Source organism: Entelurus aequoreus, linkage group LG02 (genome assembly GCF_033978785.1).
Source record: "Entelurus aequoreus isolate RoL-2023_Sb linkage group LG02, RoL_Eaeq_v1.1, whole genome shotgun sequence".
Taxonomy (NCBI): Eukaryota; Metazoa; Chordata; class Actinopteri; order Syngnathiformes; family Syngnathidae; genus Entelurus; species Entelurus aequoreus.
In genome coordinates this window covers 67,299,742-67,315,616 of record NC_084732.1, presented here as the reverse complement: position 1 = coordinate 67,315,616, position 15,875 = coordinate 67,299,742, and the positions used below count along the sequence as shown (strand labels likewise).

Below are 15,875 nucleotides of genomic sequence, written 5' to 3'. Positions count from 1 at the left end.
ATTTTTTTATTTTTTTATTTTAAACTCTATGAGCACGAACTGATGAAGCAGCGAAACGTCTTCTAAGACAAACCAAGCAGTCCAGTTGCGAACGATTGAACACCCTGAGATCACTGTTACACTATATTAGTTTCTTGACATCTTACAAATAAATAATAAATGATAAATGGGTTATACTTGTATAGTGCTTTTCTACCTTCAAGGTATTCAAAGCGCTTTGACAGTATTTCCACATTCACCCATTCACACACACATTCACACACTGATGGCGGGAGCTGCCATGCACGGCGCTAACCAGCAGCCATCAGGAGCAAGGGTGAAGTGTCTTGCCCAAGGACAAAACGGACGTGACTAGGATGGTAGAAGGTGGGGATTGAACCCCAGTAACCAGAAACCCTCCGATTGATGACACGGCCACTCTACCAACTTCGCCACGGCGTCCCCATTTGAGGTCCATTTGGGACTCAAACAATGCAAAACAAAGTAAAAAAAATGAGGGATGGCCAATATTTTTTTCAAGCCTTTTGCTTCTCAAGATCGATACCAATAACCACTTTTTATTTTATTCTATGTATATTTAGTTGTAGTTTGTGCATACCTGGCGGTGAGAAAGACTCAAATAAACGTGGATTTGACAATCTGTACCAGTAGATTTGTCCTAGGTTTGGTCAAGGTCAAGGTTTATGTATTTATATAGGACAACAGCCACTACTGCCCCAAAGTGCTGGACAGATTAAAAACAGAAAGGTAAAAGGACAGGGTAACACTTTCCTCTGTATTCTATTAACAGTGACAGAGGAGGAAAGGACTAGCAATACATTTAGTCTAAAATTGTAATTTATTATTTGACGTTTTATAAGCTGTTTTTGGTTGTCAAGCGTGTCTCATTTGTCGGCAGCAGCATGTCCTTGGGCCTGACTTGAAGAGTTATAATACATACACCATGACAAGGTGCAGCAAAAATATAAATGCATGGATAAGTAAACAGCCGCCCTTCCATCGGCCCATTATTGATGGCCCAGCAGGAAAACTCCCGGTACTTCTGATGGCTGGCCTGACCCTGTCTCTGGCTGGCTTTATGCACTTTTTGGACGCTGCGGCAAACCAAGGACTTTTGGGGCACCGTCGTAACCATGCTGGTGTTACAGTTGTTGAGGTTCTATGTGTTGCAGCATGTGCTTTTTTTCCCTCCTCAGGGAGTGTTTGCAGGGACTTTGGTGCGGGTGTCTTCCTCTGAAGGAATAAAGAAGTACTGCATGATCGGCGGCATGTTTATTGACACTGTAAGCAAGGGATCCTCAAACTTTTTGGAATGGGTATATGTATATATATATGTACATATATATATATATATATATATATATATATATATATATATATATATATATATGTATATATATATATATATATATATATATATATATATATATATATATATATATATATATATATATATATATATGTACATATATATATATATATATATACATACATACATGTATGTGTATATATATATATATATATATATATATATATATTATATACATATATGTATATATATATTTATATATATATATATATATATATATATATATATATATATATATATATATATATATATATATATATATATATATATATATATATACATACATACATGTATGTGTATATATATATATATATATATATATATATATATATATATATATATATATATATATATATATATATATATATATATATATATATATATATACACATACACACAGTATACGTATGTACAGTATATACAGTACGGACCAAAAGTTTGGACACACCTTCTCATTCAATGGATTTTCTTTATTTTCATGACTATTTACATTGTAGATTGTCACTGAAGGCATCAAAACTATGAATGAACACATGTGGAGTTAAGTACTTAACACAAATAGAGGAAATAACTGAAAACATGTTTTGTATTCTAGTTTCTTCAAAATAGCCACCCTTTGCTCTGATTACTTTTTCGCACACTCCTGGCATTCTCTTGATGAGCTTCAAAAGGTAGTCACCTGAAATGGTTTTCACTTCACAGGTGTGCTTGAAGCTCATCGAGAGAATGCCAAGAGTGCGCAAAGCAGTAATCAGAGCAAATATATATATATATATATATATATATATATATATATATATATATATATATATATATATATATATATATATATATATATATACATATATATATAAGGGAATAAGCGGTAGAAAATGGATGGATGGATATATATATATATATATATATATATATATATATATATATATATATTCCGAGCGCAATGTCACGTTATCAATGGGAAAATGCATTTTTAGCCAGTATGATTTGGAGAGTAACAAGTGTTAGAAAATTGATTAGAAAGGACAGATTTAAAAAAATAATTAAAAAAAAACATTTTTTTTTTTAACTTGGCACTTCCCACGGATCCGGCCCGTGGGCCGTAGTTTGGGGACCCCTGCTGTAGGCGATGTATGAGGTAGGAGCGCTTGATATGTTTACCCAAACCCACCTACCTATCCACCTACAGCACAGTACGAGTAATCTTTATTTTTGCCTTTTTTGTAGTTATCAGTTCTTTGAGTTATTTTCTGATGTTATCAGATGTATTTGTGTGATGTCAAAATTCCTAATATCAGTCAGATGATTACCGTGCACCTCTAAAAAAAACCGACTATTGGTGCAACAGATGTGTTCTGTGTGGGTGTATGCAAGTGCCCACCTTCCCCATGAGTGTTCTCCATGACACTGTCCGATGGTTTGCTGGCACCATGTGATGTGTAGGCCTTTACGTAGAAGGTGTAGCTGGTGGAAGGCTCCAGATCTCGAATGATCTGCTGCAGCGTCGCCTTACTGACGGCCTCCTCATACTCCATCTCCGCAGGGTCTGATTGTGGAATGATGGATAAAGTGGATAAGAGTGAGGCGAAGGAGAATGGAGTCACGCAGAGATGAGGGTGGAATTAGATCATGTTTATGCATCATTTGATATCAAATAGGATCAATGGCGGAAGCAATATATTCAAACTGCTTCTGTCACTTTTCAAATCGTTATTGGCTGGCGCCTGGCTTTACCAGTTAACAGGTAATGTAGTTTGACTTGGTGCTCGTATGAATTACAAGTCTGGGAGAGGAGCCAGAGGTGGGGAAAGTAGGCGTATTATTGCATCTTCCTGCTCTTAATCCAGAGACACCCAAGCATAACTGCAATCTACCCCGAACACTAAAACAATCAGGCATTGTCATCATAGAAGTTTAATTACAGCAGATCTTATTGGGTGGCACCTGGGGCCCTTAATTATATATCAGAGAGAATAATCTACAGAGAAAAGCAGCGACAGAACACATTTAGCTGTTTTCATTTTTGCATACTGCCAAACTATCATACCAATACACTGTATATTAATCAATAATTCCACAAAACTTATAGGAAATACTGTATTATGATCAGATAATAGTCATGCACAGTACAACATGTGCAAGTCATTTGCATTAAAATCCCTGGCTTTTCATCGCACCCTCACCTGCGGTCCTGCGTATATGGAGGACGTAACCGATGATGTCCTGCGTGTTCTGATCGGGCTCCCTCCAGGACACCTGGATGGTGGTGGGTGAGAGGGCCTCAGCCTGCACGTTGGTGGGCACGCCAGGGAGGCCGTCGGCCCAGAGTACTGTGAGGCGAGCGCTGGCCTGCGTGGAGCCGGCGCTGTTCTCTGCGATGCATTGGTAGATGGCCTCGTCGTCCTGGCTGATGCCGTAGATGGTCAGCGTGCTGGAAAAGGCAGAAGGTAGAAGAATTGAATTGTAGTCATGATGAAGCAAAAGTTGATTGTAGGGGACTGTCAAATATGAAACTAAATAGATAATAAACATTATATGAAATTATACTTCGTCCAGTAAATCACAGGGAATATGCCAATTGTCCTATTAATTGGTTCATCCCGGGGGTCAGCATGTGGCTCTTTAGTGCCGCCCTAGTGGTTCCCTGGAGCATTTTCTAAAAATGATTGAAAATGGAAAAAAAATGGGGGAAACATAATTTTTTGTTTTAGTATGTTTTTTGTTTGAGGACAAACATGACACAAACCTTCCCAGTTGTTAGAAAGCCCACTGTTTAATATGTTTGTGTGTATGCTTCAATGATGACAGTATTTGGTGAGCATGGTTTTGTCCTACTAATTTCGGCAGTTCTTGAACTCACCATAGTGTGGACTGTGACGCAACAGTTTGTTTACATTTAAAATCTTCCGCTCCTTCTTTGTCTCATTTTGTCCACCAAAAGTTTCATACTGTGCGTGAATGCACACAGGTGAGCTTTGTTGATGTTATTGACTTGTTGGAGCGCTAATCAAGCATATTTGGTCAGTGCATGACTGCAAGCTAATCAATGCTAACATGCTATTTAGGCAAGCTGTATGTACATATTGTATCATTATGCCTCGTTTGTAGGTATATTTGAGCTCATTTAATATCCTTTACCTTTATCCTCTTTGTACATCATTTAGTTTTGCATGTCTCATGACACATTATCTGTTTGTAATATTGGCTGCATTTCAGATAGTTGTTTGTGTGCCATGTTGTTCCAGACCACAGCAAACATTACCTTGCTTGCCAAAGATTGTAATAAATCTATTAAAAGAAGACAGCCTGCCGTTTCATTTACCTTGGACACACACATCTATACCTTTGGCCATTAAAAAACAGTAATTTCCAGGAGTTATCTCACCTTCTGAGTAGCCTCTGATTTACTAATGGTTTCTAATGTTGTGAAAATGTGTAGAATAAATATTACATTTCAACATTTCTGTCAACAAAGATTTGCTTCAGCCTGCGACACATAGTCATTTTGATAGTAGGCTATTATAACTAATATAGACACCTACGTCATGTGTTGCCTTCATTATAAGACTTATATACATCCAGACAGATTTGTGTTTTGTATTTTTGGTCCAATATAGCTCTTTCGACGTTTTGGGTTGCCGACCCCTGGTTTATCCATTCCTATTGTCATTTTTTTACTACATATTTCTTCCTTATTTCTTACTCTTTTATTACATTTGTTTACCTCCTCCTATTGTTCATCACTGCGTAATCTATCTTCCTTTTGCTATACATTTTCCATTCCAATCGCTCTTGATTAGACAAGCGTGACAATTAAACACAGGAAGACTGCAATCTATTATAAATTGCTTAGAAGAGGAGCATGAATAAGATAGCTTATTCCCATTCCTTTTTGTTCTTGTTGAATCGTGCAACTGTCATCATGTAATTTCCCGTAATGTGACCTTGTTCAGCTGTTGGAAATAATAATAATAAACCCATGACCAGTTTTGACAGATAGGCATGCTTGACTCTATCCATCCATCCATTTTTTACCGCTTGTCCTTTTCGGGGTCGCTGGGGTTGCTGGAGCCTATCTCAGCTGCATTCGGGCAGAACAAGGATATTCAACAAAATTATTTTGAAGGTCACATTTCAAGAAAGATGGGAAGGACTTCTTATTTTGTATATTCCAGAAAATCAGCGTCATCTAGAGCAGATTTGATGTTTGTCTATTTATTTCGTCATTTGCAGGAGCACTCTGCTTTTTTTTAAGGTCCTTCTGCAAAAAAAGTGATCAAAGATCATCTCTATGACAGCACTGTAGTGTTTTTAGGAACATGCTCCAAAAATGTGAGTCTCTCACAAGTTTTTAGACCTGAACTTGTGGACCACCAGTTGAATAGCCCTAATGATGAAAAAGAGAGGACCTAAAATGGAACCTTGAGGAACACCACTAGTATGACTGAAGAAGTTGAAGAAATGACTACTGACTACATCTGAAGTAAACAGGCTACAGCAACACCTTAATTACAAAAATCACTCTTCAAGAAAATGTGGAACTGCCAAAAGGAGAGGACATAACATTTAAGGAGTTTTAATTAAATGTTTTAGGCACTTGCTGCAAAATTTGTTACCCAAGTTTTTACCTGAACTCGGGGGCTGGTATGGTATCATTACAGTGTAGTATTAGCGGTACAGAAATGATGAAATTTGGCGAAACGCCGTGTGGAACAATACTTTGTTACATTTCCACGTGGAGAGAAAAGAGAAACTTTAAAATGTAAGTGTAGCTGTATTTATTCATTTAAAACATTCATCAGCCCTGTGATGAGGTGGCGACTTGTCCAGGGTGTACCCCGCCTACCGCCCGAATGCAGCTGAGATAGGCTCCAGCGCCTCCCTGCGACCCCGAAAGGGATAAGTGGTAGAAAATGGATGGATGGATGGAAACATTTTTGGTGCGACATGAGTAACCAATTTGTGTTAAAATATGAGACTTTGACTATCGTAATGTTGAGCGACCTCCGGCAGTTCATCCTCTTGTTCCCCCGGCAGGGAGTCTCATATCCAGGCTGTGGAGTCAACTTCATGCACTGAACTTTTTTTAGCATTTTGAAGCTACATCTGATATATGTTTTTCTTTGTGTGTTTACACTTAAATAGGTGGACTCATGTCTTAGTGTGTGTCTTATTGTGTTGTATTGTATTGTCAAGTATTATTTTTTTATCTATTTAAAACTTTTTCTACAATGTCATTTTTTTCCGATACCAAATTTTACTGGCAGCGTTCTGGCTCCATACAGAGAATTGATACCGTCTCGGTTCAAATGTGAAAGATACCCATCCCTACTTGTTTCTTTACTTGTGACTTTCGACGAGGCATAAGGAGAAAATGACAATGGCATATTTCATCCATTTGTGCATATTTGTATACTTATTCTTCTGCTTTCATATGTCATACATACATAAGTCTCAACTCATTGTGTTGTATGTCTTGACCTCAATCACAATAAATACATGTACAACTATTTTTTGCTTCAGTGGCTAAAAAGTAAAAAAACCAAAATGTGTGCATTTTGCTAGTAGCGGCGGTCATATCCAGGTTAGCCATGCTTTTAGTTTGAAACTCAGTTTGCACTAAACAGGAAGCCACTGTGCATGTTTTAACACTGTATTACTAGGTAATAGTTAGCAACAGTGGCGGGCCGTGCGTTTCCCACCTAGGCCTTCAGTGATGTCCGACTTCAATGATTACCTCTCAAAATACTATCATTTATGTCACCACATGACCATTGCTGGAGAAATACTATACAGAAACACATTTACGCTCTACTGTCCATTGAATCACATCAACAGTGTACAAAACGGGTTATTTTCTAGCGCATTTAAAAATCAATTAAAACGCATCAGCAATTAAAACATATCTTATGTGGTACTGTCAAAATTAAAATGGCAAAAAACATATTAATCGTGAAAAAATCAAGAAATAAAATATTTGAACTCACAATTTGTAGAACCCATTCGACGTCGTATAACCCCTCATAGTCGGTTGATTTGAATGGAAATGGCGGGCATTTCCCCATTTCATTGCCAACCTCGTCTCACAAGATGTAGTTTTTCTTAAGTATCCTTCTTGAAAATGGCCTTGCAAATATATATCTGCCACCTAATCAGCATGTTGCTCACCTTCTTTGTGAGTACTGGCGAGTTGTCTGTGGCTTTCTATGGCTCTTCCTGTTTTCGCAACTTGTGATTGGATACTCACTTGGGACTCTCAAGTGAGTATAAAATCACAACGTAAGGCCAGCTAGAAGGCCTTACTGACAACAACTTGTGATCTGATAGGCTAAGGCAATTGTCTATCAACTGTATGTGTCCGTTCACTTACAGTGCACAGACGCCTGCATTGTTGATTCTGAAGGCCCCGGGCAGATTTGGTACAGCATGGCAACATAAGCTAGCTGAATTCTGATTGGATACAAACTAAAACTAAAAACAACAGCACTGGAATGAGCATAATATGACATGAAAAGCATATGAATACTTTTAGATATTTAGGGAAAGTAAATTAAAAATTACTTTTATCTTTAATTATGATCATGATTTCTGGTTATGTTAGGCCGGCAGAGAAGGCCTTGCTGGCCCTGACGGCCCACCACTAGTTAGCAATAATGATCTATTTGACAAGCTGACATTGAGGGACCCATTCTGTTATGAGGTGACCACTCACAATTTATGACAACGACGATTAAAGCAGGCGCTCTTTAAATAACAACAGGACACGTTTTACACTCGTTTCAAAACATGTGGTACCAAAAAACAGAAGTAATGTTATCCATGATGAGTAGGATTGTGACTTGACAATATGTTTGTAATTGTAGCCGAAAATTGAGGATTATTCATCACAAATGTGGAGTGAGATTCTTCAAGCTGAACAAATACTAACACATATTGTTGCTGGTGCAAATATATGCTGTATACTGTAAACATATACTGTGTCATTTCCAAGCTCAACAACACTGCCTTAAACTTAATGTAGCGTCCTCCTTGTCGTGTGTACTGATGTTAAAGACAATATACACTTCATTACACATGTACTATATCACTATATCCATGATTAAATGCTTTATAATTCCCTTAAACATGCATGGCCTGTTAGTGCATGCTGAGTTTTTAAATCATGTACACTTCACTGCACATGTAATACATCACCATGTTGCTGAACATGTTATAATTTTATGAGTGTTGGGTTTCAGCAGCAAAGGCATGCATTCACTTTTTAATAATGCTCCCAGGATTCTGTGTACGTGCAGGCTGGTTTTAAATATAATGTACATGTCATTGTACGTCTAAAGTCGATCAAAATAAACACAATAGGAGGTGTAATGCTGCCCCAAGTCAGATATTGCTGCTTTTTTCAGGCTTCTGATTGGACAACATGTGGATGACAGCAGGTGTATGTTTGTGTGTAGACATAGACAGTTTTGAAACTACACTTGTGTGGATGGAGATTGTTTTAACCCCAAATATGTGTTTTTGAAACTCTCCGTGTTCGTGTGGACATGGCCTAAATCACCTTTATGTAGGATAAAGGAAAATAACAAGTGATGCAAATAGGAAATGCAAATCAATATAAACATTTTGCTTTCAAATGTGAGTTGGAAGGTGTTAACCAGAAGGGAGCGAACCTCTCGCACGGAGCAGCCAGCGGCTATCGGATATTCCCACTTAGAGCCCATATTTCAAAAGGGTTTGTCATCCCCTGGACCACCCATCAGAAAGCATAAATCTGTTTCAGAGTTAAAAAATAAATAAAAAAAAGTAATTTGACAACATCAGTGAAACCTTTCATGGGTCCGTATGCACACAAGACACACACACACACACACACACACACACACACACACACACACACACACACACACACACACACACACACACACACACACACACACACACACACACACACACACACACACACACACACACACACACACAGCTACCTGCACAAAATAAATCATTTTTTCCCCTCTCAAAGCTTTAAATTTACGATCTCCCACCCTCCCTCTCTTTGTTGAGCACCACCATTTCTCTTGCCTTTTACTGAGATAATATGTACCGTAAAGTGTGTGTGTGTGTGTGTGTGTGTGTGTGTGTGTGTGTGTGTGTGTGTGTGTGTGTGTGTGTGTGTGTGTGTGTGTGTGTGAGTGCATTGATATCGGTGCTAGTCAAGAATAAACTCACTCATCAGAGCAAAAAGTGAAATTAGGCATTTAAACTACACAACATCCACAGAAGCAATTAGCATATTCCTCCTTTTGTATGTGGTTTGTTAAAATATTTGGTGATTTATTCATAATGGCTTGAATGCCATTATGAATAAATAAATTCATACACACTAAAGAGGTACATACTTTCACTTCACTGACGTTGTAATGGTTTACTCTGCTTACATCAGTGCAGAGTGCTCAGTTCCCAAACAATGAAGATGTCAAAGTGAATGATGTGAATACATGACTGCCTTGAGTTGATGATATAGCTTGTGGTCATTATATTGTTTAAAAACAATTGGATTTTACACAAATACACTAGAAGGCGCTAGTGTTGTCCCGATACCAATATTTTGGTACCGGTACCAACATTATTTAGATACTTTTCTATACTTTTCTAAATAAAAGGGACCACAAAAAGTTGCATTATTGACTTTATTTTGACAAAAAATCTTAGGGTACATTAAACATATGTTTCTTATTGCAAGTTTTTCCTTAAATAAAATAGTGAACATACAAGACAACTTGTCTTTTAGTAGTAAGTAAACAAACAAAGGCTCCTAATTTAGCTGCTGACATATGCAGTAACATATTGTGTCATTTTCCATTCTGTTATTTTGTCAAAATTATTAAGGACAAGTGGTAGAAAATGAATTATTCATCTCCTTGTTCATTTACTGTTAAAATATGCTTAGTTTCTGTTTTAACATGTTCTATTTACACTTTAGTTTATTAAAAATGTTCTGACTCAGGTTCCAACTCGAGGGTGCACCTGATTTTTGGGCTTGACTAACACGTAAAATGTACAATTTTTTTCCCCCATCCAAACTCTGACCACAACTCTACTTCCTCGAAGTCAGAATCGTTAAAATGATCGCTGCAAATTACTCTCCTCTCAATTTGATTGGAGAGGTCCATACTTTCCTCAAAGTCCTATCTAGGGTTGTACGGTATACCGGTATTAGTATAGTACCGTGATACTAATGAATCATATTCGGTACTATACCGCCTCTGAAAAGTACCGGTCCGCCATCAATTGTAATAAAAAGTACAGTAGCGTATCTAGTCGATACTACTATAAATACATCGATATCTTTTGGCATCACAACATCTTCTTTCGTTTTTTTTCAATGTATATTATGTTTATAAACTCAGGAAATATGTCCCTGGACACATGAGGACTTTGAATATGACCAATGTATGATCCTGTAACAACTTGGTATCGGATTGATACCCAAATGTGTGGTATCATCCAAAACTAATGTAAAGTATCAAACAACAGAAGAATAAGTGATTATTACATTTTAACAGAAGTGTAGATAGAACATGTTAAAAGAGAAAGTAAGCAGATATTAACAGTAAATGAACAAGTAGATTAATAATTCATTTTCTACCACTTGTCATTAATAATTTTGACAAAATAATAGAATGGAAAATGACACAATATGTTACTGCATACGTCAGTAGACTAAATTAGACGCCTTTGTTTGTTTACTTACTACTAAAAGACAAGTTGCCTTGTATGTTCACTACTTTATTTAAGGACAAACTTGCAATAAGAAACATATGTTTAATGTACCATAAGATTTTTTGTTAAAATAAAGCTAATAATGCAATTTTTTGTGGTCCCTTTTATTTAGAAAAGTACTGAAAAGTACCGAAAAGTATCAAAATAATGTTGGTACCGGTACCAAAATATTGGTATCGGAACAACACTAGACCTATCATTTGGAAACGTATGCAGGCTGACCCCTTTTTTAGTTATCTTCGGTTTGGTTCGGTTCTTGGTTAAATGGCAAGGTTAAATCCAAAAACCAAATGTATTAAACACGTTTAAGATGATCTTCTGAGGAAAACATGCACTTTTTTGAAAGAGTAAAATGTTAATATTGAGTATTTTGTCACTCACTTGTCACTTTGTGGGCCTTTTTAATCGGACATGTGGGAAGTGGTATTTGAGCTGGCCAGACCCGGGTGACCTCACTTTGGTGCTTAAGGGTACATTTGTCTGCAAAGGCGAACATTTTTCTGGGTCAGGAAAACCAGATTGGAGAAGTTAACCATTCGGTTTTCTTTCCACAATAATTACTGTAATACTATTAGTCCGCAATGGCTGTGAGATGGAGGCATAATTTCTCTTTTCCCCCTGCCAGGTGGATTTATTCTGGGTAATTATCAGGTCTGAAAGGCCTTTTGTATTACCACCCTCTTCCAGTCAATCTGACCTAGAACCCCAAAGGTGGCAGCAGTCAACAGCCTGCCACCCACGACCCCACCATCACATTTGTGACAGCTTTTCATACGGGCGATTAATGGCGTGTTTGCAAAGAGGCAACAGGACCAGATGAAGCACAAGAGGCCCCTGGGGATGCCTGACCTGACGCCAACACATGAGGGTGTGAGGAGAATTCAGAGGAAACCAATCAATAATCAGATTGTTTCTGGAGTACAGTAGAACCCAACAAGCACAAATCACACACACGTTGATACTGCTGACGCATGAAATTCCACACCTGCTGGCAAAAAGTCTGTCCAACCTTTTGAACGGTCTTTTCCACGAGTAAGCATAAAATGAGGGAAAGAGCAAGAGAGAAGTCTAAAAATAATCATTAGTCTTTTACACAAACACTTGTACAGCTTGTGGCTTCATCTAATGAAATTCACCACGACAACGTTTTAATATACGTTTTTTATTTTCAGCAGTGCAGATCAGCACTGCATCACACAGAAACTTATTTTCCACTATTTTTCAAACATTTTTTTAATCTATAAATGCAAATGTCAAACAAAGAAAACCACTCGTTGGTGACTTAGTTTCAGTACAACTTTAAAATAATCCAACATTCAAATCCTTTATTCATTGAATCGAAAATACTGAAATTTAGAGATGTCCGATAATGGCTTTTTTGCCGATATTCCGATATTGTCCAACTCTTAATTACCGATTCCGATATCAACCGATATATACAGTCGTGGAATTAACACATTATTATGCCTAATTTTGTTGTGCTGCCCCGCTGGCAAAACAGACAGTTCCTGTGTTAATTATGAACAAATAATAGAACCAATAACTTCAGTGCATTGCAATCCATAAACTAAGAAAATAACATGTAAACAAAACACTTTTGGAAAATGAAGATGTTTAATTGGTGGTCGTGTCCACAACTGGCTGCAGTAGTTGCAGGTGTTTTTCACACAGCTTTATGGCGACAAGTAGTCATCATATTTGCAAAAAAACCATATCACCTGACACGTGGAAGACATTTGTGAAATGTTCGTCTCTGTATTTTGGAGTTAATTTGGTAGTTTGAGGTGGCCATGTGTTCCGGACAAAAATGGCCCCAGAAGGGTGCACCATGCAGTGCTGCCGTGTTAAGAGTGCCGGCCCCTGGCTGGCACGGCTCCAGGGAGGTGAGTGTTTGTCCAGTGCACGGTAAAAATTATTTCCCTTTTCTTTTCAATGACAGCATCTCAGTCACATTGTTCCACATTTAGAGTCTGTTTTTAGCTCATATATATGACTATGTTTACACTGCAGGCCAAAGTGGCCCAAATCTCTTTTTTTTTTTAGATCTGATTTTGTCCAGCTGACTGTTTACACTGCAAGTAAAATGTGATTTTTTTTATCAGACTCCAGTGTAAACACGCACAGGCCCCAATGTGGCCCCAATGTGGCCTCCACGTTACTTTGATGAAGTGAAAACAAAGGATGTTGACCGGTAGGAAGTCGCCACTACTACAAAATAAAATAAACGTAAAAATTTGTGTTTTTTACATGATAGTAATATAATGTATGAATGGATGTATATAGTGTAATATATTTGGGAGGGTTTAATCTTTTTATGGATGTTAAGTAGAGGCAACACAGACATCGGCGTGGATCTACGTGAGATTTATTTGTCAACTCACATGTAAGCAAATGTGCCACAGCGTCAATTCCGGTCTTTCGCTATTTCTCCAGAATCGAAATATATACTCCTACATTACATATAGACTATTATTTGCGCTATTGACAACGAAAATTTGGTCGTCTTAAAGGCCTACTTAAATTATTTTTTTTTATTTAAATGGGGATAGCAGATCCATTCTATGTGTCATACTTGATCATTTCGCGATATTGCCTTAGTTTTGCTGAAAGGATTTAGTAGAGAACATCAACGATAAAGTTCGCAACTTTTGGTCGCTGATAAAAAAAAGCCTTGCCTGTACCGGAAGTAGCGTGACGTCACAGGTTGAAGGGCTCCTCACATTTCCCCATTGTTTACAGTGCAGCGAGAGCGATTCGGACGGAGAAAGCGACGATTACCCCATTAATTTGAGCGAGGATGAAAGATTTGTGGATGAGGAACGTGAGAGTGAAGGACTAGAGTGCAGTGCAGGACGTACCTTTTTTCGCTCTGACCGTAACTTAGGTACAAGGGTTCATTGGATTCCACACTTTCTCCTTTTTCTATTGTGGATCACGGATTTGTATTTTAAACCACTATATCCTCTTGAAAATGAGAGTTGAGAACGCGAAATGGACATTCACAGTGACTTTTATCTCCACGACAATACATCGGCGAAGCTCTTTAGCTACGGAGCTAACGTGATAGCATCGTGCTTAAATGCAGATAGAAACAAAATAAATAAACCCCTGACTGGAAGGATAGACAGAAGATCAACAATACTATTAAACCATGGACATGTAACTACACGGTTAATGCTTTCCAGCTTGGCGAACCTTAACAATGCTGTTGCTAACGACGCCATTGAAGCTAACTTAGCAACGGGACCTCACAGAGCTATGCTAAAAACATTAGCACTCCACCTACGCCAGCCAGCCCTCATCTGCTCATCAACACCCGTGCTCACCTGCGTTCCAGCGATCGACGAAAGGACGAAGGACTTCACCAGATCATCCGTGCGGTCGGCGGCTAGCGTCGGATAGCTTGTCTGCTCTCCAAGTCAAAGTCCTCCTGGTTGTGTTGCTACAGCCAGCCGCTAATACACCGATCCCACCTACAACTTTCTTCTTTGAAGTCTTCATTGTTCATTAAACAAATTGCAAAAGATTCACCAACACAGATGTCCAGAATACTGTGGAATTTTGCGATGAAAACCAAGCTTTTTGTATTGGATACAATGGTGTCCGAATACTTCCGTTTCAACGATTGACGTCATGCGCATGCGTCATCATACATAGACGTTTTCAACCGGAAGTTTAGCGGGAAATTTAAAATTGCACTTTATAAGTTAACCCGGCCGTATTGGCATGTGTTGCAATGTTAAGATTTCATCATTGATATATAAACTATCAGACTGCGTGGTCGGTAGTAGTGGGTTTCAGTAGGCCTTTAAAAATGTGTGTTTTTTACATGAAAGTAATATAATGTATGAATGGATGTATATAGTGTAATATATTTGGGAGGGTTTAATCTTTTTATGGATGTTAAGTAGAGGCAACACAGACATCAGCGTGGATCTACGTGAGATTTATTTTTCAACTTACATGTAAGCAAATGTGCCACAGCGTCAATTCTGGTCTTTCAACAATCGCTATTTCTCCGGAATCAAAATATATACTCCTACATTACATATAGACTATTATTTGCGCTATCGACACCGAAAATGTAGTCGTCTTAAATAGAACAATGGATATTTCATCACAACATTCTTGCTGGGGACTGTCTTTCCGGCGCACACGAGCGACGTAGCTCGCCCAAAACTGACGAAAAAATCTGATTCAGGTCACATAGGGACTTGATTCCAATCGGATTCAGGACTACCTCCTGATGCGGCCTGAATCTGATGCCAAAAGATCAGATTTGAAGCCCTTTGGAGCATGTAGACCGGCAAAAAAATCAGATCTGTGTCACTTAGACCTGCTCAGTGGCCTTGTGGTTAGAGTGTCCATCCTGAGACTGGATGGTCGTGAGTTCAAACCCCAGCCGAGTCATTCCAAAGACTATAAAAATGGGACCCATTGCCTCCCTGCTTGGCACTCAGCATCAAGGGTTGGAATGGGGGTTAAATCACCAAAAATGATACCCGAGCGCGGCCACCACTGCTACTCACTGCTCCCCTCACCTCCCAGGGGGTGATCATGGGGATCGGTCAAATGCAGAGTATAATTTCACCACACCTAGTGTGTGTGTGACTATCGTTGGGACTTTAACTTTAACTTGACGGCAAACAAATCCGATTTGGTGTGCAGTGTAAACAGGGCTAGTGTTTCAGATGGATAAAAAGTACGGATAGCAGTATGATTGGTGCAG

The 15,875-nt window shown here is 38.3% G+C and overlaps 1 protein-coding gene across 2 annotated transcripts in view; it reads right to left on the bottom strand.

Moving 5' to 3' along the window:
• igdcc3 (immunoglobulin superfamily, DCC subclass, member 3) overlaps nucleotides 1-15,875 on the bottom strand; it is a 290,154-nt gene that overhangs the window by 12,262 nt on the left and 262,017 nt on the right. For both annotated transcript variants that reach the window (XM_062030995.1, XM_062031005.1), the window contains 2 exons: nucleotides 3,550-3,797; nucleotides 2,748-2,912 (listed from right to left, as the gene is read on the bottom strand). In XM_062030995.1, the coding sequence (XP_061886979.1) occupies nucleotides 2,748-2,912; nucleotides 3,550-3,797 (413 nt within the window). The remainder of the gene's footprint in view (nucleotides 1-2,747; nucleotides 2,913-3,549; nucleotides 3,798-15,875) is intronic.